The sequence below is a fragment of the Hemicordylus capensis genome, chromosome 1 (genome assembly GCF_027244095.1).
Source record: "Hemicordylus capensis ecotype Gifberg chromosome 1, rHemCap1.1.pri, whole genome shotgun sequence".
NCBI lineage: Eukaryota > Metazoa > Chordata > Lepidosauria > Squamata > Cordylidae > Hemicordylus > Hemicordylus capensis.
The window spans coordinates 228654533-228680575 of NC_069657.1; the positions used below are offsets into that span (position 1 = coordinate 228654533).

The 26043-nt window shown below is 46.8% G+C and overlaps 1 protein-coding gene across 12 annotated transcripts in view; it reads left to right on the top strand.

Annotated features, from left to right (window-relative positions):
* COL6A3 (collagen type VI alpha 3 chain) overlaps positions 1 to 26043 on the top strand; it is a 164254-nt gene that overhangs the window by 52086 nt on the left and 86125 nt on the right. For 10 of the 12 annotated variants that reach the window (XM_053283097.1, XM_053283107.1, XM_053283096.1 and 7 more), the window contains 5 exons: positions 1664 to 2239; positions 4157 to 4777; positions 9049 to 9651; positions 18134 to 18733; positions 24423 to 25025. In XM_053283097.1, the coding sequence (XP_053139072.1) occupies positions 1664 to 2239; positions 4157 to 4777; positions 9049 to 9651; positions 18134 to 18733; positions 24423 to 25025 (3003 nt within the window). The remainder of the gene's footprint in view (positions 1 to 1663; positions 2240 to 4156; positions 4778 to 9048; positions 9652 to 18133; positions 18734 to 24422; positions 25026 to 26043) is intronic. The other 2 variants (XM_053283098.1, XM_053283105.1) reach the window with 2 other exon arrangements.

Here is a 26043-nt window from a genome sequence, read left to right on the forward strand (position 1 = left end):
TTGTGAAGATATACAATCTTCACAGATGAGATGTACACATTTTTGTCTTTGTGATATGTTTGAAATGAAGCAGACAGTATGTGCAAAAGATGGCAATATCCAGAGGGATGGAGATAAGTTCTTCTTGGGCACCTATCTCTGCCTCAGGGTCCTCATAATCTTACCCATCCCATATATTCCTTATGATTTCTCATTAATGGGAGGACTGAGGTGATTGGAAACTATAAGGCTCTCCCTGCCTCCCCGTCCCTTTGAATACATTTTGAAATTCCCTCCTTTTGTGTTCCCCCCTCCTCTTCCCAGCCAGTGTGGGCACAGTTGCCCATGACAACACTTGATTTGTAATAAGGCAACCAAGGAGCAAGGAGATCGTAAGCCAATCATGAGCCAGTGCCAAAAAAGCAAATCAGTGAGGGGAAAAACAGGCCTCCAAAATGGCACTCACACTGTCAAAACGTTTTGATTAGAATGGGGTTGTTTTGTTCCAAACTTGAAACAAGTCCTTTATTTAGAGGGTGTTCTGTTTCGTGTTCGAAACATTCAAACCCGCCCATTTCAAGACAAAATGTTTGGACGTCAAAATGTTTTGCACATCCCTATTAATAGGAACTAAATTACAAAAACAAGTTATTGTAACAAAAGGTAATATGGTGATATTATTATAATTCTAGAGAAGCCAAGCCAAGCATAATTTTGGGTGCTCTATGAATAATAATGATTGAATGTTCTTATGCTAGTGATAGTTTTAAGTTACATAGAGATGGATATACAGTAACATTTATGAAACCATACTACCTAAACACTGTGCCTAACAAAACTGTGCCTTCAGTAGGTATGGTTCACATGTGCGTACATCAGTAGCATTGCCCACACATAATCACTTGACTGCTGGCAGCTGCAAGTAGAAACTGACTCAACTGAAAAGCAACATGTTTGATAAGATGCAAAACGTCACAAAAGTTTGCAGTGCTTGATATCTGATGGCCCACCTGCAAGTTATTGCTTGATGCTGCAGTAATCAACAAAGGGGCATGCACATGTGACTCAGTCTACTGTAGCCTCATGGGGATCTGCAAGTTTTTTGGCATATGAAAGAATGATCAAGGTGATCAAATAGGGAGAGGACCTTTGTCCCTTTAAAAGACTCAAAACATATTTATATACAGCAAGTGCTATGCTGCCCCCTGTCACAACTGCACTTCTAGAACATCTTTTTTCTTTGGAGCATGTACACGAGCTCCATTTGTTTTAATAATATAATAAGGATGGCAGGAGGTAGGATTAAATGATCCCGTTGTAGGACTAAGGGATAATTTAGGCATTAAAAAAAGACACAGGTGCTTTTATTACATCATCCCAGGACATGAGTAGAGCAGTGCTTGCAGATTTTACCATAGTTAAGCAATGATCCTGTTTGCATTATACATAAAATGTAGGACATTGGAGGCATCGGTTATTCACTCCTCTGTGTCTGATGAAATTTCCAAAATGGCCTTATGGTTCCAGAGTTCAGTGCCATACTATCATTACTGTGGAAGGCCAGAAAACATCAAAGCCAAAATTCTTCCCCATGCATAATCAATGTTGCTCTGATGTCTTATCTTTTATCTTTAGGGTAGTCTGTAATGAAAGTTAATGTATTAAATATCTCTATATCTCTTAGTTACAGAAAGCAAGAAAGATATTTTATTCTTGATTGATGGCTCCCAAAACCTTCAGGGTCAGTTTCCTGCTGTTCGAGACTTTTTGCACAGAATAATTTCTGACCTGAACGTGGGCCCTGATACCATACGTGTAGCTGTGGCACAATATAGTGACAACATCGTTCAAGTTGAGTTCAACTTCCATGACATTCCATCCAAGCAAGAGATCCTTCAGAAAGTGAAAAGGATGAAGCTAAAATTAGGGAGGGTAATTAACATTGGTGCTGCATTAGATTATGCCAGGAGGAACATCTTTGTGAGGGGTGCTGGAAGCAGGATTGAAGAGAACGTGCCACAGTTCATGGTGCTCCTTGCTGCTGGAAGATCAAGTGATGATGTAGAGAATACTGCTTATGCCTTGAGACAAGTTGGTGTGGTCCCTTTTGTTATCAGATCCAGGACTGCTGATCTTGCAGAATTAGAAAAAATAGCTTATAGTCCTGATTTCATTCTACATGCTGATTCCCTGTCTAGAATTGGAGACAGACAAGCTACACTAATCAATCTGTTGAAAACTATCGACATTTCATTTACAGGTATATATCTGCTGTTTCCTTTTTTGTCTTTGAAACATATTTTTGTTTATATTTTAAAAATGTGTGCCCCACTTTATCTTATATTAATAACTCAAAGTATGAACAACAAAAAAGAAAAACATCAAAATACATAATAGATACATAACAACAGTAACCAAAACAAAACAACAACAGATGAAACGGAAGAACACATTTAGCAAGGAAAAAAGGCCAGTCTCCTTGACTGCATCTGAAAATGCTGGCTACCGGCAGCTTACTAAGCCAGTTAGAACAGTCCATCTACTTATGATAAGATCCCTGTTAACAAACCCCAATGCTTATACAGAGTGTGGTCTGTACAGTGCTGGATCCACACTTGAGAGCCCTGGTTCAAATCCTTTCTCATCCACATGCCTCACTGCATGGGGACTCGGGCTGAGATACCCCATATGTAAATTGGGTATAATATTAAGCTGCCTCCTACAAGTGTTGTGTCTTCTTAATGCCAATATTGTAAGGATGTGATATCACTTTACACATTAAAAGTGGCATATGAATGATGGTTAAAAAAAATCTCATAATGTTGCCAACGAAGTTGAGAATAGGGGGAATCTGGAAACTACTGTAATTCTCCAGTTTGGAAATTCTTCAAATGGAGTCCAAATCTATTACGGAGTCAAGCTCAGCTCATCAGGGATCCACTAGCAGCCAGCTTTCCCTGCCAATCCACCACTTTCCCTAGCAAACTCTCCCTAGTGGAGAGGGGGATGGAGTGGTGGTGGTCAGCATATTCAGGAACAAACCTTGCCACTGGGGTCCATGGCAGTTGCCATGTCCAATGTCTCTCAGTCCAGTTCACTGAAGTGATGAAAGACTACCTGTGTTCCAAAATATTTAGAACATACAGGTGTCTCTGTGTGTGTGTGTGTGTGTGTGTGTGTTACATCTACTCACCAATGGGTGGATACGACAATATAGGAGAAGGACCATAAGAAAACAGTTATGTGTTTCCATTCAGCAATAACAGTATCTTGGATTTTTAGGCCTGCTTCCTTTAGGTAAAACACAACCATAGAAAAAAGTGGAAGTTGCTGCTGATTGTGCTATTATTAAATGCAGTTTCTCTTACAATGCAGTATGGCATATCCAAGGCTGATGAAATCCACTAGTGTGTGATGAGTGAAAAATGATGCCTGACATGTGAAAAAAGTCCTGATGAGTAATGTACCAACATAGCTTGAGAAACCATCTGAAGAGCAAAATATTTTGTTTGGCTGATAAACTGAGCCAACATTTCTTCACCCCTGGGCATATCCATTCTCAATGTGATGTATAGGAAGGGAAAACCAGTGTGAATGTGAGCTAGTTTAATCAGGATTGACTCCAGGCTTATCCAACGTAGATCCTGTTGAGGTTACTATGGGACCAGAAAAAGGAAAAATAAGTGTTGAAGAATCACTTGATTTACTTAAGGCCCAATGTGGAGGCTCTTCTTCGGGGTAATGATGCAGTTTCTTCAGGGGAACTGCTTAAATATCACCATCTTACTTTCAAATAACCGGTAAGACTGCTTGAACAGTTTTAGGGCCAGACTGCTTGACCTCTTAAGGCCAAATTACAGGTTAGTAGCTTGTGCTTTTTTCCTTTTCTTAAGTAGCTGTGAGCAGCAGGGTGATCCAGATCAGGACTGGTGCAGGTGGAAGGAGATTTTGTCATGATTCACATGTAGAGTGGCCACCATTCACTGATTCTTGTGTGCTGTTGAGCCCCCCACCCCCCGCTTTGTTCCTTGCACTAGTCCATCTCCCCCGCCCAACATTTTAACCACTCAAAATTAATCTACTTTAAGAGGTAAATGTGAGTACACTTTCAGATTTCTTTGATTATGTGAACATCAACCTCATTTGTTTCTCTTCCTTTAATTCTGCATTTCTCAAGCAGATGTTGAAGGCCAGAAGAAGGATGTTGTGTTTCTGATAGATGGCTCAGATGGCATCAGAACAAGTTTCCCTGCACTTAAGGACTTTCTGCGAAGAGTGGTTGACAGTCTGGATGTTGGCCCTGATAAAGTCCAGGTTGCTGTGGCCCAGTACAGCAGTAACGTAAGACCAGAGTTCCTTCTGAACAGATACTCAGACAAGTCAGAGGTGATCAGGGCCATCCAGGGTTTGACTGCTATGGGAGGCACTCCACTTAACACTGGGGCTGCCCTGGACTACCTTTTACGCAATGTATTCACAAGCCAGGGTGGAAGCAGGGTCTTGGAAGGTGTCCCACAGTTCTTGATCCTGCTTACAGCTGACAAATCAGAAGATGATATCCGAAGGCCTGCTCTGGCACTGAAGGCAAGTGGTACTGTACCTTTTGGCATTGGAATCAGAAAGGCAGATATCGCTGAACTGCAGACCATTTCATTTGTGCCTGAATTTGCGATTCATGTTCCTGATACCAGTCAACTGATCAGAATGCAGCAGCTCATTTCAGAGAGAGTGACTCAGCTGACCAGGAAAGAAATAGAAGCATTGGCCCCTGACTTGACGCCTCCCCTACCTGTCCCAGGTAAAGAGAAATTTCATAATTGTTGGACCTGTGTTATTAAAATGCTTATAAAGGTAACGACAGAGGGAGATGCTGTTCTTCACCAGGCAGTATGCTGCAATAGTCAGGCCAAAACAGGCAGCACATGTCTTTTCAGCAGTGCCAATCACATTTGCCAGGGCTTCTTTTGGGCCTTTCCAGGTAGAACATAAGGATAAGAAAAGCCCTGCTGGGTCAGGCCAACAGCCCATCCAGTCCAGCATCCTGCTTCCTGCAGTGGCCAACCAGGTGCATCTGATAAGCCTATAAGTGGGGGGGGGGGGGGGAGAGAGAAATCTCCCCTTCCTGTTAGTGTTCACTAGCACCTGGTGTTAAGGGCATGCCATCTCTAATAATAATAATAATAATAATAATAATAATAATAATAATAATAATAGCACCTCAACACCATAGGGGTCACAGAAATCACCATCAGCCAATTACAAAAAGCAGCTTTACTGGGAACAGCCTATATTCTGCGACGATATCTATAACAATTGACAATAAAATTCAGCCATCCCAGGTCCTTGGGAAGGACTCGATGTCTGGATAAAACAAACCAGTCAATAACACCTGACTGTGTAAACAAGAAATAATAATAATAATAAATTCAATTTCTATACCGCCCTTCCAAAAATGGCACAGGGTGGTTTACACAGAGAAATAACAAACAAATAAGATGGAACCCTGTCCCCAAAGGGCTCACAATCTAAAAGGAGATATAATACAGACACCAGCAACAGTCACTGGAGGTACTGTGCTGGGTGTGGATAGGGCCAGTTACTCTCCCCCTACTAAATAAAGAGAATCACCAAGGTAAAAGGTGCCTCTCTGCCCAGTAGCAGGGGTTCAACTTTGGCCCTCCTACAGATGTTGGTCTACAATTCCCATAATCTATGCCTATTGGCCACTGTGGTTGAGGAGTATGGGAGCTGTAGTTCAGAAACAGCTGGGGGGGGGAGCAAGTTGAGCAGGCCTGATAGAAGTACATAGCAACCAAGGCTAGTAGCCATTGTTGACAACCCTTTCCTTCACATATTTGTCTAATCCCCTTTTAAAACCATCTAGATTGGTGGCCATCAGCACATCCGGCAGCAGTGAATTCCATACATTAGAAGCACTTCCTTTTTGTCTGCCTTGAATTTCCCAGCATTTAGCCTGGAATGTTACAGGAATTGGCAAAAGCCGTTTGAAAGGAACTAAGAGCAGTCCAAGAGCAGGAACTAAGAGCAGTCCTAATGGCGCAGCAGAGAAGTAACTTGCCTAGGGAGCAAGAGTTTGCTGGTTCAAATGCCCGCTGATATGTTTTCCAGACTATGGGAAACACCTATATTGGGCAGCAGCAATATAGGAAGATGCTGAAAGGCATCATCTCATACTGCATGGGTGATGGCAATGGTCAACCCTTCCTGTATTCTACCAAGGAAAACCACAGGGCTCTGTGGGTGCCAGGAGTCATCACTGACTCAGCAGCACAACTTTACCTTTAAAAGCAGTCCAAGGTATTTACCTCAGGCCCCTGAGGTAAGGAGCAAAATGCTGCCCCCAGCCCTCCCTTTGGTTGAGCTTGTTGGTGACCTCTTCTTGTTGCCTTGGGCACTTTTCAAGGCTTGCAAGGGGGTTGCAGTGATGAGAAGAAGCTGTCAGCAAGCAGCTTGTTGTCATCAGCCTGCATTCTAAAGCTGTTCGTCCGTCCATCCATCCACCCTCCATCCCTCCTCCCTCTCTTACTTTACACACTGTGTACTACAGTGACTACTGCCTGGGAGCTGATACTGGGGCCAGAACTGGGATCATGGCTGGGAACCACAATTTGCAGTGTGTCAGAGGTGAAGGGGTGGGTGGGTGCAAGTGGGGCTGTAATGCAGCAGGAGCAGGTTAGGCACTGTATGAAGGGGGGGGTGGACTGCTGGCCGCCTTCTTCACATTGCATCTTTGCAAAGCCTTGTAAGGGTCATAGGGGAAGCTCCCTTCCAAGGCTCTTCAAGGGCACTGGGCAGGGAGGAGGTTGCCATCAGCCTCCTTTTCACACCCTCGCAAGTCTCTATAAAGATGCAAGGAGGGAGGGTTGCCAACAGTGTCCCCCACCCCCCAAGCAGCAGCCTTGAAAAGGCTTGCAATGATCAGGAGCTTCCAATCCGACTCTTGCAAGCTATTGGAGGCAAAGAGAGCCTAGTGGGCGTACTCTGGCCACCCAAGCTCCTTCTATTCCTCACCCATCTCACCCTTTGCCTGTTCAAAAAGCAGAGATTGGGCAAGTTGGAGCAGCAGGAAATGTGTTTAATCAATTCCTGATGCCCCAACTTCCCTGCTCTCTCTCTCTCTCTTACACAGGCAGAAGGTGGGATTCAGCAGGGATGGAGGAGAAGTGATGGACAACAGCAGTTGGTGTGCTTCATGAAAACTGTTTTGGGTGGTGACGGGTTTGGGTGGAGTGAGCAGTTGGGGAGGGGGTCCATGGGAATGTCCAATCCACCACCTCCAATCTGCTACTTGAGGTTATTGCCTCATCCTGCCTCAGCCCCTGACAGGAACTATAACAGGATGTAGAAAAATAACGTGGGCAATGGAAGTTCCATAGCAACATCATCAAATGATTGCACTCAAATGATGCTTTAACCTTTCAAATATATAAGCAAACCATGGTTTAGAGCTGCTCTTCACTGTTGGTTTTCCATCTGCTTAGCACTCCTGCTCCGATGGTGTAGGAGCCTCTGGAGGTGGAGCAATGACCATAACTATGGCCTGCCAGTTCAGAGGATATGCCATGAGTTGCAGAACAATTTCAAAGTATGGTTTCTGAGTCAAGCTTGCTGGCTGATCATCAATCTCAGATCTGAAAGCACATGGCAGAACAAACTTGCTGAAACATTGGTTCTGGTCAATGCTTGAGTGGGAGACCAATACGGAACCATGTATATTGAGTTTCATGATAATAAATAAATGTGTAAAATAAGCAAACCATAGTTGATAAGTTCTGATGTAAATTCTGCATTTAACCAATATGTCTGAAAATTCTCTAAAATTAACTCTTTTCTTTTGGACTAGACCAGGGATTCTCAAACTGGGCCTTTGGGATGGAGCTGTCAGGAGGACAGGAGCCTTACCTGAAATGTCCAAGATGTGGGCATGGTCAGGGATGATGGGAGGCAGATGGAGCCAGAAGTTAGCAACCACATGGCTCCTCCGTCCACAAAGCCAAAGGCAGGCATGGCAGTTGCACCGTCTTGGGAGACATTCCCTACAGCTCATCTAGTGAGTGGCCAGAGAAGCCCCATTGCTGTGCTGCCCTTGACTTTGTGAGCAGTGGAGGATCCAGGTGGTTTTTAGCTCCTCCCTGCCACCACCCCAGTCTGCCTCCTCATGCTTTGGAGAAGTTGGAGCAGCTCTTCACTCCATGTTCTTGACAATGTGTCTTCCTGAATTTTGGATTAGTTTGCAAGCTGCATGCAAAAATGAGAAAAGCCATGAAAATACTGACTTCCTTTGCTTAATTCCTACTTGTGTGTATTGGAGTTTTCAGCAGTTGTTGCTATAGCAAGCAAATATCTAGTGAAAATAATTTGGAGCCTGAAATTAGATTGGCAGTCTCAAACATAAAACCCAAATTTGAAAAACGAAGTAGGAGCAAGCAAGCTCATCCTCATTTAAAAAGCAAATGTACTTTATTCATCTCTGTCTAATCAAATCAGTAGCTGACATCCTGACTAAAAGGTGTGTGTGCTCCTACCATCAGTGAAGCACTAGTTTCCATGCTGTGCAAGAGTGGAAAAACTTTTCGGAGTTTGCCTGCTCTTCAGGAGCACTCCCAGAGTGTTCTGCTAGACTGGAAACCGGTTGTTTGACCCTCGGCAACACGTTCCTGGTCTACACATCATTAGTCAGGATGTCAGCCAATACCTTGAAACATGGTGGTGGGTGAGGGTGGGCAGTCAGGTGGCTTTATATGTTATTTTAGGAGTTCACAATATCAAAAAGTTTGAGAACCCCTGGACCAGACAGCTACATTTTCCCACCATTAAAATAGGTATATTGTACCTATATTGTTAATAAACACTGTTTTCCAGTTGGACTTGCAAAACTGTTTTAGAGTAGCTGTCTACAATGTACAGACACCCTCAGTGCTGTCTTGCTGATAGACAAAAATTAACATTAGTTAAGGTGTGTATTGAAAATATGTGGATTGCAATCTTTTTAGCATAATTGTTTTGTATATGTGTCATTTAGAATCTTTTTTTGTTGTTGTTCAACAGGGGATGGAAAGAAAGATGTTGTATTCCTTATTGATGGCTCCCAGTTTGCAATATCTGAATTCAGTTCTATTCGTAGGTTTATTGAGAGCATTGTAAACAGCTTGAATGTGGGTTCTGATGCCACACGAGTAGCTGTGATTCAGTTCAGCGAAGACCCTCGGGTGGATTTTCTCCTGAATGCTCACTCCACCAAGGATGAGGTGGAAACTGCAGTGAAAAGGCTAAGACCCAAAGGAGGTACACGAGTGAACCTTGGAAATGCCCTACAATTTGTGTCAAAGAATATCTTTACAAGGCCTTCAGGAAGTCGCATAGAAGAGGGTGCACCTCAGTTTTTAATCCTTCTCCTTTCCCACCAACCTGATGATGAGGTAGAGGAACCTGCAATCCAAGTCAAACAAATTGGAGTGGCACCACTAACAATTGGGAAGAATGTGGATGATGAGGAAATGGCCAAAATAGCTCTTAGTCCAGAGTATGTGTTCACATTGTTGTCCTACCAGGATCTGCGTAGTCTGGAAGAGAAACTGATAACCCCTATAACAACACTCACTACAGAGCAGATACAAAGACTTGCCAGGGTTGCTCGCCCCCTTCCACCAGGTAAGCTGATTGATTCCAAAGAGTGATTTGTACTCTTATTCACATCAATCATTTCCTCCTCATTCCCTTGTTTTCTAGGGAATCAAATCATATCAATCTTTATTATGGTCTTTGCATAAAGTAGCATAAAGCATAAAGTAGGTTACATTAGAGCGGTATTAAAATGGCAATAAACAGGCTTTGTCTCAAACTGTGAGTATAGAGACTAAAAGCTTTACACTGTTATACAGCTATTGTTAAACTATGGTGAACTATCTTAAAGCTGCAGTTAAAACGGATAGAATTAGTGTAATAAGGGTAAATGGGTGAGACTGTATAGCTTAAAAATACTGTAAACTTGACATAAAATCTGTAAAGCTGCAAATGCTATAAAATACTATGTTACTATAAAATGCTATATAAAATGCTAAAGCTGAACTGTAAGACTATGGTGAGTGGGCTTTTTCCTGGTGAGTGGGAAGAGCGGGCTAAGCTACTCACGACTGCAAAAAGCAGATTTGCAGGAGCTTGAGCGGGTTACCCGCTCAAGAACCACCGAGCTTGGCTGCGAGCCCGGTGGTTCTTACAGTCACCAAAAATCGGGCTAGCCTCTGCTAGTCCGATTTTTGCTGATTGTGAGAAGCGCCCCTATGTATTGTGTCAGGCTTTCTTAGATCTTGCTGCCTGTCAGGACCAGGCAACATTCCTGCCTGTCAGGACCAGGCAACGCTCTTGGCAACATTCTGAGGCGGGTCTCATAATCAAGGAGACCCGCCTTGTCCAGGTTCGCGGGGAGAGCAGGCTAAGCCCACTCTCCCCGCAGACGAGCAGGGCGGCAGCCCTGGGAGGCCGGATCAGCCGCCCACATGACTGCCGGCTCCGTGACGGAGCTGGCGGAGGCTGGGAGGATTGGGGGCCATGCGGTCCCTGGAAGCTCCATTATGCCCTGTGCGAGTGCACAGGGCATACTGGAGAGACCCCCGAGCCGGGAGGCTGCTTTTCAGCCTCCCGCTGGGGATCCACTCACGATTGCTTAAACTGGACTTGCGGCGCGCTCACTCCACAAACCCGGTTTAAGCACCAGGCTACAGAAGCAGGCGACCCGCTTGCAAACCACCGGGCTCACAGCCAAACCTGGTGGTTCACACAATGGGAGAAAATCGGGCTAGCCTCCGCTAGCCCAATTTTCTCCCATCGTGTGAATAGCTTCTCTGTATGGTAACAATACAGAAGTCAGAGCAGAAGAGAGACCTGGAATTGGCTTGAGTGACCTGCGGAGTTGAGTATTAGCGGGAGAATGAGGGTGATACTGATACAAATGTCCCTGTAGAATGGGCAGTGGAGGAGGACCTTTTCTGTTGTTTCAACTTGCTCAGGATCTCAGGGGCACAGGCATTCTGAGAAGGGGGCCTTCCTGTATCTGCCTTCTAGCACAGCTGAGGGAAGGGCATCACAATGGGCCAGGGTGGAGGCCCTTCTGTGTTTGGAGGCTTCCAGCTACGTATTCTTGAGAAACTTCCTACTGGGCTCCTTGGAACAATGACCAGCACAGGGTTGTCCAACATCAATACTTCTGAGGAGTCTGAAACTAGGGATGTGCATGAAATGCAGTTTGGTACCAAACCGGTTCGGAACTGCAAGCTTGGGAACATAAAGGGAGCAGGAACTTTAACAAGGTGGAGAGCAGGTCCTTACCTGCTCTCTGCCGCCCCATGCAACCCCCTTGAGGGGGGTGGGGGGGTTATGTAAAAAGTCGGGAGTATCATGCAGCCCGCATAGCCACACTCACCCTGACAGCCTTGACCCATAGCCATACAGGAAGCTGCCTTATAATGAGACAGATCATTGGTCCCTCCAGCTCAGTAGTGTCTACTCTGATTGGCAGCCCTGAAAGCTTAGGAAGCTGCCAAATACTGAGTCAGACCGTACGTCCATCTAGCTCAGTATTGGCAGTGGCTTCTCCAAGGTTGCAGGCATATATCCCTCTCAGCCCTATCTTGGAGATGCTGCCATGGAGGGAACTTGGATCCTTCTGCTCTTCCTAGAGTGGCTCCATCCCCTAAGGGGAATATCTTACAGTGCTCACACATCAAGACTCACATTCAGATGCAACCAGGGCAGACCCTGCTTAGCTAAGGGGGATACATCATGCTTGCTACCACAAGACTAGCTCTCCTCTCCCACAGAGGATAGATAGAGGATAGAGAATAGTTGAGACTTATAAAAGTCTCAACTGCCCCTACCCAGAAAAATGTATGCCCTCTTCACACATTATGGTCAACAAAATCTCTTTTCCCCACTCCCCAGTTCATTAATTCACTCTTCCACTCCACTCCACCCACACATCTGGGAAGTCCACAAGCAGGAAATGAAGCTTATGATCTCAGGCCCAGACTAAGCTTTTTCCACCTTTGCCTCCTAAGATTCTTTTAACCCAAGTCAACAGAAATGCCAAATTCATTTCAACACACACATCATTGTTAAATTAAGGAGCAAAAGTAACTTCACAGCATAAAGGACTCCAACAATTTGCAACAGCTGGAAATCTTTTAGAAATTATTCCGTGCTATGTATTTTAAACATGAGATATTGCAGAAACACTATAAACAGCACTTCATTAAAGTGCCAAATTTATTTAGTAGGCACATGGTGGGAGTGACCCAATTGATGAGGAGTTGCTTGCTAGGGGTGTACACGTAACCGGCTGGCCTGGTTCGGTTCAAGTCCAACCCGGACCAGTTCAGTCTGGCACCCCCTTGAACCACTCCTCCCGGTTTGGTTTAATCTGGGGCAGGGGGTTTGTGAATTTTTAAAATCACTTACCGGGGACTTCCTCTAAGTGGCAGGGGGGATCTGTGGGAGATCCCCCTTGCCCCACTGCCCTCCTTGCCACTCTAACCGGCTGTGGCAAGGAGGCTGGCAGGGGGAGGGGGAATCCCCACAGATCCCCTCCCTGCCACCTAGAGGAAGTCCCGCGAAGGGGGTAAGTGATTAAAAATAAATAATAATTTAAAAATCGTGAACTCCCGGTAGGGTTTGGTCCAAAGTCAGACCGAACATGGGGTGGTTCAGTTTGACCCCGAACAGTAAACGTCTAACCTGTTTGCACACCACTGTTGCTTGTGCCCCCACCCCTACCCAATTTATGTGGGGGTGGTCTACCAGTGAATCCCATGGGTGTAGCATCCATTGGACCGGGGGGGGTATAAATGTCCCCTGGCCTGGAGGGTCAGGGGACCCATAAGCTGCCACTGGGTGCTGCTGAGGTGCGGTGCTTCCCCCCCATAGGCTTCCCCCTCATAGGCTTCCCACCACGGCTTTCCCCCACACATTCTCCTCCCAGCCCCTCACTGCTGCTCTGCCCCCTGGCCTGTCCACCATGCAGGAGCCGCTGGAGGAAGGGCTGCCTGGCCCCGATCTGCCACTTCCCCCAGACAGAGGACGGTGGCCCCGTGCCAAGCCCCGATCCATGCCATTGAGCTGGCGCTGCTTTGGCCACCTTCCCAAAAGCCTCACCAAACTGTGAGTTCAAGAGATGAGGGGAAGGCTTGTGGGGGGTAAGGTTGCCCTGCCCCCATGTGTCTGGTGTCAGATGCAAGGGGCATGACTAAGTTGGGGCTCAGGGGCATGTGCGATGGATGGAGGACTTGGAGGTCTCCTGGCCACCAAGAACCTCACTACACCCCTGGAATCCCTTGCCCTTGTATCTATGGAACATGTTATGTCATGCGGAGTGGGAGCAGGAGGGGTGCCAGTTGACCATGCCTGTCCCATGCGACCCCTGCCCACATTCCTAAGTGACACTACAGCCAATGCTGTGCAAAGCAGCTCTGATGTTCAGAGGAAAGAACAATAGTAGTGCCCTGCTTTCCAAGAGTCTTGGTGATTGTCATGCCTAGCTGTTTATTGCTTTGGCGCCCCTCCTTCTGAGCTGTCTCTGCTCCCCATCAACCCTTTAATTCAGGATGGCCGTGTTAATCCTGATGTGTTGCGAGGATTAACATGGTCACATAAACCCTTTGGTATCATTTGCTGAGAGCTACCATGGACATGCTTGAGTTCTTTCTTCAGGGCTGGGTTATGACATGCTGAGGCCGTAAGCTATGTCAAGCTTAAAAGGCCCCAAAGCATTACAGAATGGGTCAGAAATCTCACCCTGGTGCAACAGTCTCCCGCCACCCACCCTGCTGCACTACTTGTGGTTACTACAGCGTTCATCTGAAAAGGTGGCCCCTGCCTGTAAACATGATGGTGAATTGGGGTCTCCATTGGGCCCTAGTCTAATAATCAATTTCAATATGACTTACTTTTGTTTCTGTGCAGATTTATAAACTCAATATGATAAATAATTGTCTAGTTGTATAAGTATATTTTGGTCTTATCAGAATGATGTCTTTTTTCCTTTATTTTTCAACCAATTATGTAGAACTCAAAATTTAATCGTTTTTTGATATTCAGAGGCCCCTCATGATGTGAGGTCCTAAGCTGTAGCTTACTTACAATCAGGGGGCAGATTAATCTTTTTGCCACCTATAGGCAGCAAAAGATTTGCCTCCCCAGGGACAAAAGTAAGGGGGCTTGTGTGGGAGGGCAAATTAATTCTGTTTTTTAAAACCTTTAAAAATGCCGCTGTGTAGCAGCGGAGGCTCCGCCCACCTCCTAAACCATCACAGGAGTGGAGGTGAAGTCAGGCACTGGAGGACGGCGACGAAAGAGGTATTCACTGAAGACCTCACTTACAAATGAGGCAGAGCGTGCAATTTCAGGCCTCTGTGCACGCGTGCACTGTCTCTGCCATCTGTTACACAGGAACATAGAAAACTTCCTTCAGCTAAGTAGGAAGTACTTAGTAGAAGTACTTCCTACTTAGTAGACTGACTTCCTTTGCCCACATCACTCAAGATTGTTGGACTATTCATCCCACCATCCTTAGCTATTGTGCACTGTTGTAGAGGATGATGGGAGATGTAGTCCAAGAACCTCTAGAGGGCCGAACTTGTGCTGGCCAGGTGTATGTGGATTGGCAGTGGCTTTGCAAAGTTCCAGGTCAGGGTCTTTCCAAGCCCTACCTGGCAATGGCAGGGATGGCTCCTGAGATGTTTTGCATGCAAAGTAAGTGCTACACCAGTGAGTTGTTGGGTGCTGGCTTCTAGGTTCTGGGGGTGCTCCAAGGTGAGGTCAAGTTCTCCCCCACCCCAGTGCATATCTGCTGGTCCAGTCCTTATGTAAGGATCCGTCAGGAATGAGGGGCAGTTGTGGGATGTTGCCTGTTGAGCTTCCTGGGGGCTATGTGTGTATGTGCACTTCGCTGGGGTTTGCTCGTGGGGTGAAGCTGTTCTTGTGAGAATACCCCTGTTTCCCAGAGCATGGGTATGGGCTGAAGAGGTGCAAGCTCTCTGTGTGTGTGTGTGTGTGTGTGTGTGTGTGTGTGTGTGTGTGTGTGTGTGTGTTGCCTGTGCTGTTGGCTGGGACCTGCACTGGTGTCCTTTTAAGAGGAGGCAGCGGATTTGTGGAGGCAGGGGTAGGCAGGCATGCCAGGTATGGATGATGTGGTGTATTGCCAGGATTCACCTGATCATGCAAATGCAAAAGTACTTCACTTTTACCTCAACATGGTGTCCAGAGTCTCTGTGTTAACTGTAGATGGTGACAGAGTGAAGGCTAGCTGGAGCGTTTGCAGGACACAGTAAGCCTGTTAAGATAATTGGAGAACTCAGATAAGAACACAATAAACCCTCGACAACTTAGTTGCTGCAGTCATAATCGACATATCACTGTTACAGCACTTCAGTAAGGAGAGGCCTGGACCTGAGAATACTCAGCTTGCAGGGAGCTAAGGGTGAGTCTAAACAAGCTTCAAGGACTTAGAGCTGCAGCCATGGCCACCTTATCCCCCAGCCTGTTTCCAAGTAGCGCCCCTGGAAGAATTTGCCACACTGGGTGGGCAAATACAAGGGTTCTCCCAAAGTCTTGGAGGATCAGCCAGGGAGAAAACAAGTGAGGACTTCCTTGTATGTGTGGGCTCAGCAGCAGAGCACGGTATCATCTCCCTACTCCTCTTTCCAAGTGAGCAGGCAGGGAGGCCAGGTGGTGGCTCGGTGCTAGTGTCTGGTAATCCCAAAAAGCAGAGAATGGGGGGTGGATGAGGCTCCAGTGTCCCTGGAGGTCTCTCGGCCACCAGTGACCCAGCGACATTTGCCTCCCGCCCCCACTCCATTATTGTGGTGCTCCTGCTCCTACTGAACAGCAATATGCTGAAATAAAGAAAATGCCCTGGCAATAACATAGGCTCATGTTATTGGGGCTCTCGTGGACTCATGAGCCTTTCTGTGACATTCTTTAGTGGAAACCTTCCTCACAGAAGCTGACCACAAAGCCCTACTTGCTCTGTTGGGTTCTCATAACTTGGATGCGCTACCTCCAGCTATTCTGGATGTGACTTGTGAGGTTTCACTTTACAATCGCTCATGTACCAGAGAAGAGTCTTACCACAGCAGATACACTCTCCAGGGGACTTTCCAGACGGCTTCTTGAAAATGCTGCACTACATATAGGCTTGCTGTCCGTTCGTATGACCTAGGTTTTGACACTGTCTTGCATAGGGTGCCCTTCACACAGCCACAGCCTGTTCTGGATCTTATCTTGACGTTTCAGGCTTAACATGTTGTATGTGCGATGAAATAGTAGCTGTATTTCTGAGTTTTTAGAACAGTTTGCAGGCTTGCTGGGATTACTCAGGAGTAAATGATTTAGTTTAATCGGCATCCTCTTAAGTAAGAGTGCATAGGATTATAGCTATAGAAGTGTGGCTTGCTTTTAGAGGTGCGTTTGTGTGTCAGTCACCAATTTTCTTTTTTTCTTTTTTGAAAGAGTTGGCTGCCCTTGCACAATTTCCCCAAAAGGGGAGCGGGGTGTGGGTGCTTTCCATATTGCCAATCCATTGTTTCCCCTGTTCAAGGGGGAAAGGGAACATGCAGTCAAGTCCCTGAACATCCTTCTATTCAAGCCTTCATACTTCATTTCCACACTGTTGGCATATATTTCAACACTCTGGGCAAATGGTTTCAGCTCAGCTGTTACACTCCACAGTCCCAGTTTTTGCTTCACAGTTAAATCCATGTTCACCCAACTTCAACAGCCTGCAGAAACAGGACGTATGCTATAAGACTCAACAGAAGGAGCACTTTTACATTTGGCATCAAACCAAATGTTTATGAACATTGAAACCCATGTTAAAGGGAGCATTCAAAGACAAGCCAGGGGCATCTTGGACATGTTTGGACAAATACAGTTATCAATATATCCCCCATCTTCCAGATATCTAGTTTTTATATGGAGCAATATCAGCCTCAGGTCCACAATCAGAACCCCAGGGAGGTCATGGAAGGTGCAAGGGAAGGCAGGACAAATCCAAGGCCCGTTCCTAGCAGGCATATCTTGCTACTGACTCACCACAGCTGGAAAGAGCAAGCTGTACCCCGAGAAGGGAGTTAAGGGTCAGGGTTAGGGAGCAGGCTGACAGAATATTCGAGCCAGGGAGGAGGGAAATCCAGACCCGAGAAGGCTGGGGCAGAAGGAGCTAGGCCTGGGAACACAAGCTCACTAAGCCTAACTGGAGGAAACAAAAAGAGAGCTTCCTGTCAGGTTAGACTGGGGACAAAGGAAGAGGCTGTGCAGTTATTTGCTTCGTTATTTACTTATTTATTCATAAAATGTGTATACTGCCCCAAACTGTCACCTTTATGTTACAACATAAAACAGATAAAACACAGCAGCTAAAAACTTTAGAACAATTTAAAACCAATCAAATTAAAAAGCCTGGGTGAAGAGATAAGTCTTTAGGTACATTTAAAAAGTTGTCAGAGATGGGGAGGCTCTTATTCCAGCAAGGAGTCCATTCCAGAAGGCCCTTCTGACGGCCCTCTCCTAATGTTGTGGTAATGCTGGAGCTTCCCATTCCAGGTGGACATCCGCACATGTATCCCACAGCATTACGTTAAAAGTACAGAAACTGCTATTGTGTGTACTTCCTGAGATGTGGGGATGGCCTATTCCACCTCATATGCCCCCTTGGGAAGAGGAACCTGCCAAACAGCATTCAGTTGTGTGAACCTGCATCTGCAGTCTGAAATGGTGTAGCCCAGCCATACCACCTCATTTGCTATTTGCAAAGCTGCCTATACACCAAATCAGATCTTTGGTCCATTGTTTAGTCCAGAGCTGCTCAGCTTCAGCCCTCCAGCTGTTGTTGGACTACAACTCCCATCACCCCTGGCCACAGTGCCCAGTGGTTGGGAATGATGGGAGCTGTAGTCCAACAACAGCTGGAGGGCCCAAGCTGTGGAGCTCTGGTCTCTAGTCTGACTGGCCAAGGCTCTCAGTCTCAATTCCTTCTACTTGAGATTCTTTTCACTGGAGAACATGGGTCTTTGTAAGCTTGCACTACCCTGTGTGAAAAGTCAGCCATTGAAATTCCTTTTTCTTGTGTCTTTTCTCCCTGCAGTTGACAGTGAAGCAAAAGACATCATCTTTCTTATTGACAGCTCCACTGGCGTCGGGACAGATGGTCTTGTTCACTTTCGAGATTTTATTTCCCGGATTGTCCAGCAGTTAGATGTTAGACCAAGCAAAGTGAGAGTTGGTGTGGTCCAGTTCAGCAATGATGTGTTCCCTGAGTTCTTTTTAAGAACCCACTCATCCAAAGAGACTTTGCTAGATGCCATACGCCGCTTGCGGCACAGAGGAGGATCTCCCCTGAATGTTGGGAAAGCTCTGGACTTTGTTGTAAAGAACCACTTTGTTAAATCTGCAGGAAGCAGACGAGAAGATGGAGTCCCACAGCATTTAGTTCTTTTGCTTGGAGGGAGATCTCAGGATGATGTCACCGGACCTTCAGATGTGATGCAGAGATTTGGGATTAAACGTTTGGGTGTAGGAGCAAGGAATGTTAACACTGCAGACTTGCAAAAAATTACCAATGATCCCAAAACTACATTTGTTGTTAGAGAATTTACGGAGCTTCCAACAGTACAGAGAAAAATCTTTGAATCACTTGAAGGACTTCAGCCAACAGTGATACCACCAATTGAATTTCCTCCCGTTGGTCAGTCTTTGGATTCAAAATAAAACTTTTGGGGTGTAGAAGTGGGGAAAAACTATATTTTTAGTGGCAATTAGAATTTATATTGGCTTGGATCGAAAGATGTGATACAAGTACATGAGAAAGAGAACTGCACACAAGAGAAATTGCATGTTCTCTCTCTCTCTCTCTCTCTCTCTCTCTCTCTCTCTCACTGCAGTAGTTCCTCTAAAGAGACAAGTACAGAATTCTGGGCTTGTTTCTTCAGCATTTGGTACTGCGGCAGGAAAAAGCAAAGCATGAGCTGTACACATCATTCTCTGCAATGTGCACATGTCTCATCTTTGGATCCTGGCCACTATGTCTTTCAGTCTGTGATGCAGTTTGAATATGAGACAATTCATATTCTCTCATTTCATATGAATGTCATTGGCAGAAATCCATGTATATAAAATGATGATGAATGTTTTAAGGGGTAAATATATTCTACAAGCGAAAACCCTTGGAGATACTGTTGGAGTGGGGTCTATACATGCCTCTCACCCCTAGTGAGCCTAGGTTGCTTTTTTCTAAAAGTGAAAAGCAGGTTTTGCTCCCCAACCCACATCTGTGTTCAAATTCCTGTCTGCTGACTTTGGCCCATGAACCTCAATGGGAGTCACTGAAAACCTGGAGAACCTCTGTTTCCATAGTCCCTGTCCTGGGTGATGTTTCTCCATCTCACTAAAGTGTGAGAGAATAGTGGAAGAGTGGAACTCACGGGGAACTCACTTGTATGTGGCTTGTGTTGCACTAAATGAGTCTACTACAAAATATATTTCCCTTTTCTTCGTTGTTATAGACCTCTTATAAAGGTTTAATGGAGTAAGAAGAGAGACTCTGAGGCTATTCACACGATAGGGCGAAATCAGGCTAGCAGAGGCTAGCCCGGTTTTGCCCCATCGTGTGAACCACTGGGCTTGGCTGTGAGCCCTGTGGTTCCTAGGTGGATAACCCGCCTAAGTACCCCTGCCCTAAAACCAGGTTTGTGGAGCGAGGGCAAACCTGGTTTTGAAGATTGTCAGTAGCCACAGTGCAGCTCCGTGCCACGCCTACTCATGAGGAGACCCCCCAGAGGGGAGGCAAAAAGCCGCCTCCCGGCTCCGGGGGTCTCGCCAGCATGCCCTGCGCACTTGCGCAGGGCATGCTGGAGCTTCTGGGGACTGATCGGCCCCTGCTCCCCACAACCCCTGCCGGCTCCGTCCCAGAGCCGGCAATCATGTGGGCGGCCGATGTGGCCGCCCAGGGCTCCCTCTGTGATTGTGGGGAGAGCGGGCTTAGCCTGCTCTCCCCACTTAGCTGTAAAAACCGGGTCTCACTGATCGTGAGACCCGGCTCTCTCTTTGACATCTGAAGGAAAGAGCAACAGAAACCTCTATTTCAGAGGATCCTAACCTGTGGTACTCCAGATGTTGTTGAACTACAACTCCCATCACCCCCAGCTACAATTTATTGTGGCTGGGGATGATAGGAGTTATAGTTAAGCACCATTCAGAGTACCACAGTTTGGGAACAGCTGCCCTGCTTGATAATGCTAATAGGCAAATGACCAAAGCATGCCTTGCTTTGTTTTGCTAGATAATGATGTTCTTGCTCTTTCATCCTCAAGCAGCTTTTTGGGGATTTTAACACACCTGAATCTTAAACCAGCACTTTCTCCCCTTTTACATACTGGCTGACATGATGCTCAGCCTTCTGCTTCCATGAGGATCTGCTGCAGGGCTCTTGCAAACTTCAAAGGAAGCTCTGACACTGCCCTGAGGCACCTCTTATGGAAATGCATTTCCCACAGGAGCCCTGCAGTGGATCCTCATGGTGGCGGTAGACTGTGCATCATGTCAGCCACTGTATTCTGAATCATGTTTATTCTAACTGCACTTTTAAAAACATTGATTATCCAGACACAATCTCTTAATATAGAAGACACAATTATCTCTGTCTATCTATTTACTAAATTTTCAGGCTTTTTTCAGCTAATACATTGTGGGTGCTTGGTGCTTTTTTCTTTTTTTCCCTGTTTTAGCAAGTAATAGGCATTAGGGGTGTGCAATTCGGGTTTTTGGGTGATTTGGCTCAGACCCGAACCGAATCACCCCTGTTCTGTTTTGTGCCCGAATCTGGGTCACCCGAATCACCCTTGATTCGGTTTGGATTCGGATTTAATCTGAATCCAAATCCAAATCGATTCGGGGGGGTAAAAAGGGTCCCAGGAGCAAAATTTTGGGGTGGGGTGGTAGTGCCCAATGGGTAGAGTCTACCACCCCAATTTCAGGGGGATTGGGCAAAGTCCTGATTTTTGGCAAATTTTTGAACTTTTAGTGACTTTGGGGCAGTTTGGGGGCATAGCATGGGATCTGGGCAAAAGGAGTGGGGTGGGGTGGTAGTGCCTAATGGGTGCAGGCTACCACCCCAATTTCAGGGGGATTGGGCAAAGGGCTGATTTTTGGCAAATTTCTGAAATTTTAGTGACTTTGGGGCAGTTTGGGGGCATAGCATGGGATCTGGGCAGAATAGTGGGGTGGGGTGGTAGTGCCTAATGGGTGGAGGCTATCACCCCAATTTCAGGGGGTTTGGACAAAGCGCTGATTTTTTGAGAATTTTTGAAGTTTTAGTGACTTTGGGGCAGTTTGGGGGCAGAAAGTGGATCTGCCCCAAAAGAGTGGGGTGGGGTGGTAGTGTCTAATGGGTGGAGGCTACCACCCCAATTTCAGGGGGATTGGGCAGAGGGCTGATTTTTTGGGAATATTTGAAGTTTGGGTGTCTTTGGGGCAGATTGGGGGCAGAAAGTGGATCTGCCCCAAAGGAGTGGGGTGGGCTGGTAGATAGTGCCTAATGGGTGGAGGCTACCACCCATCCCCAATTTAAGAGTGATTGGGCAGAGGGGTGAATTTTGGTGAATTTATTTTTATGAGGTTTGTCTTCATAAGGTGAAGTGTGCAAAATTGATTACTTCCTCATATTATTCATAGTAATAGAGAGTGTGAAAAAGTGAAAGTGGGGTCATGAGAGTTGTCTAATTGAAAAAAATCTCATTTGCTATGATACAATGAGAATTCACACCTCAGAAGTTTTTTGCACCCATTAGGCACTACCACCCCACCCCACTCCTTTTGCCCAGATCCCATGCTATGCCCCCGAACTGCCCCAAAGTCACTAAAACGTCAAAAAATCACCAAAAATCAACCATGAACCGAATCACCCGAATTTTTTGGGTCCGAAATTCGGGTGATTCGGCTCGTGCCTGAAAAATATCAGGGGACATCGGGGGTGATTCGGTTCAGCCCCGAATCACCCGAAATTGTTCGTTTCGGGCACAGATCATTCTGTGTCCGAAATTTTTTGCACATCCCTAATAGGCATTAGCTGAAATAGGATGGAGAGTTATGAACGTTTGTGGAACAATAGTAGTGTAGCAAGACCAAGTCAGTGAGAAATATGCCACTAGTAGGGATGTGCATGACACAGATTTTGCGTTATGTTTTGAGCTCAAAACAAAGAGATGGCTGAAACGTTTCATCAAAACAGCCGTCGATTCGGTTGTTTTGACCAAACAGACCTTGAAATGTTTTGAGTGTTTCGGCCATAGGAAACAATATGAAAAAGCGAAATACCCAATTGTTCCCCATAGTTAGTTCCTGGGACCAGTGTTCCCTATAACAGGGATTCCCAGATGTTGTTGACTACAACTCCCAGAATCCCCAGCTATAATGGCTTTTGCTTGGGGATTCTGAGAGTTGTAGTCAACAACATCTGGGAATCACTGTTAGAGGGAACACTGCCGGGGACACCAAAATGGCTGGGTGGTGGGGCATGCGTTGTGGGCACCCAACCCACAAAATAAATGGGCAAGCAGGCAATTTAAAACAAACTAGCTGATATGGCACAGAGCATCCCTAGTTCATCCCCCCCCTTTCAGCCCCAGTCAGTTCCCCTCCCCCCTTCAGCCCCAGGCAGCTCCGCTCCCCCCTTCAGCCCCAGGCAGCTCCCCTCCCCCCCTTCAGCCCCAGGCGGCTCCCCTCCCCCCCTTCAGCCCCGGTCAGTTCCCCTTCCCCCTTTCAGCCCCAGGCGGTTCCTCTCCCCCCCTTCAGCCCCAGGCGGTTCCCCTCCCCCCTTCAGCCCCAGGTGGTTCCCCTCCCCCCTTCAGCCCCAGGCAGCTCCGCTCCCCCCTTCAGCCCCAGGCAGCTCCCCTCCCCCCCTTCAGCCCCAGGCGGCTCCCCTCCCCCCTTCAGCCCCAGGCGGTTCCCCTCCCCCCCTTCAGCCCCAGGCTGTTCTTCTCCCCCGCTTCAGCCCCGGTCAGTTCCCCTCCCCCCCTTCAGCCCCAGGCGGCTCCCCTCCCCCCTTCAGCCCCAGGCGGCTCCCCTCCCCCCTTCAGCCCCAGGCGGCTCCCCTCCCCCCTTTCAGCCCCAGGCGGTTCCCCTCCCCCCTTCAGCCCCAGGCGGTTCCCCTCCCCCCTTCAGCCCCAGGCGGTTCCCCTCCCCCCCCTTCAGCCCCAGGCGGTTCCCCTCCCCCCCAGCCCCAGGCGGTTCCCCTCCCCCCCAGCCCCAGGCGGTTCCCCTCCCCCCCTTCAGCCCCAGGTGGCTCCCCTCCCCCCTTTAGCCCCAGGCCGTTCCCCTCCCCCCTTTAGCCCCAGGCCGTTCCCCTCCCCCCTTTAGCCCCAGGCCGTTCCCCTCCCCCCTTTAGCCCCAGGCCGTTCCCCTCCCCCACTTCAGCCCCAGGCTGTTCTTCTCCCAGGCTGCTTTCCCTCCGGTGGCACTTTCCCTTTCTACCCACCCACTGGCAGCGCTTTCTCTTGCTGGCCAGCCTGGCCAGTGCTTTGCTTTGCTTTCCTTCCCCGCCTGCTGGCCTAGCCTGCGCTTTTCCTTCCTCCCTGCCAGCAGTACTTTCTCTCTTTGGCTGGCCAGCGCTTCCCTTACCACCACCACCCCCGCCTGCCAGCAGCAGGCACCTTTTTCTCACTGACGCTTCCCTTCCTTCCCTGCCTACCAGCTGGCCTGGCACTTTCCTTTGCTGGCCAGCTGGCGCTTTTCCTCTGGCCGACGTGCTGCCACCGCCATTTTCTTCCCTGTCCCCGTCGCTATCCCCCAGGCAGCTGCTCAGAAACACTCGCGAGAGCTGCCACACATGGGATTAGCAATGGGCATGTTTAGGATAATTATATATAGAGAAGATTTTTAACCTTTCCCCCCAACTCCCTAAGATTGGAAGCCAGTGCCAGAAAACCAATCAACAAGGGGAAAACAGGCCACCAAAATGGCCCTCGAAACATTGAAATGTTTTGACTCAAAATGTGGTTGTTTTGTTCCGATTTCGAAACAGGCCCTTTATTTAAAGACTATTTTGTTTTGAGCTCAAAATACTCAAAACGGCCCATTTTGATTCAAGATGTTTTGATGGAAAACTTTTTGCACATCCCTAGCCGCTAGTTGTAGTTTCCTCCCCAAGCCCTTCTAATTTCTAATATTTTAATTTTCAAAGGTCCTGTCTGTTTTCAGGCTCATCTTTATAACCATGAGGACAGGCAACTTGCCAGATGTAACAGGTCATTATTTATGGTTTCTGTGACACTACTGCAAACAATGCAGATTCCTAGAGATGCTGATTGAGGCAACATGCATTGAGCACAGAGTTTTACTCAATTTCCCAAACTTTCCCTCCTCCCCCTTTAATCTTCTAGATGGCACCAAGCAAGCTGACATTGTGTTTTTACTGGATGGCTCCATCAACTTGGGGAGAGACCATTTCCAAGAGGTTGTTGACTTTGTCAGTGGCATAATTGATGCTATTTATGACGACGGTGATTCCATTCATGTTGGCTTAGTCCAGTACAACTCGGATGTGAGTGATGAATTCTTTTTGAAGGATTTCCCCACCAAAAGCCAGATCTTAGATGCTGTGGATAACATAGTGTACAAAGGAGGCATAAAGGCCAATACTGGAGCAGCTATCAAGCATGTCAAAGCAAAACACTTTGTGAAAGAGGCTGGCAGTAGGTCAGATCAGAGAGTCCCTCAGATTGCCTTTATTATAACAGGAGGCAAGCCAGATGATGATGGACAGGCAGCGGCCTTAGAGCTGGCACGGCAAGGTGTCAAGGTTTTTGCAGTTGGTGTGAAGAACATTGATAATGTTGAAATTTCCAAGCTCTCCAGTGATAGCAACACAGCTTTTAGGGCTGCAACTACCTCGTTGCTCTCTGAGTTGAATGAGCAAGTGCTGGTTACAATGAACGATGTCATGAAAGAGCAGTTGTGCCGAGGAACTGTGGATGCCGCAAAAGGTAATTGCTGCTACTTTAAAAACATGTTAAAACGTTACAGTTTTATTTGCTTGTTTTTATACTGAAGCCGTATTCAGTAGTGTAACTGTTGCACACAATTGTGCCTTTTTGCTTTTTTGTTTACTTTGATATTACAATTTTTTAATGCACAGTAGCAACAAGTAGTCACAAGACTGAGAATTCTTTCATAAACAAATTGTCTTCCTTAACATAAGAACAGCTATGCTGTCAGGCCCAAGGCCTAACTAGTCCAGCATCCTGTTTCACAAGGTGGCCCACCAGATGCCTTTGAAAAGCCCATAGGCAAGAGGTGAGAGCATACCCTCTCTCCTCCTGTTGCTCTCCTGCAACTGGTATTGAGAAGCATCTTGAGGCTGTAGGTGGCCTCTAGCTACCACACTAGTAGTCATTGGTAGACCTGTCCTCCATGAATTTGTCTAAGCCCCTTTTTAAAGCTATCCAAACTAATGGACATCACCACATCCCTTGGCAGAGAATTCCATAGGTTAATGATGCATTGTGTGAAAAAGTACTTCCTTTTGTCGGTTCTAAATTTCCTGGCCTTCAGTTTCATGGGATGATTCCTGTTTCTAGCGTTGTGAAAAAGGGAGAAAACTTTTTATCTGTCCACTCTCTCTCCTCCATTCCTATTTTTATAAGCCTCTACCACGTCTCCCCATAGTTGCCACTTTTCCAAACTAAAGAGCCCCAGATGTATAAGGAAGGTGCTACAAGCCCCTGATCATCTTGGTTGCCCTCTTCTGCACCTTTTCCAGATCTACAATGTCCTTCTTAAGATATGGTGGCCAAAACTGTACACAGTACTCTAAATATGGCCACACTATAGATTTGTATAAGGGTATTATAATATTTTGTATAAAGGCATTTTTTATTTTCAGTCCCCTTCCTAATGATCTCTAGCATGGTATTTGCCTTTTTCACAGCTGCCGCACACTGAGTCGACACTTAAATGAACTGTCCACCACAACCCCAAGATCTCTCTTGTGGCCAGTCACTG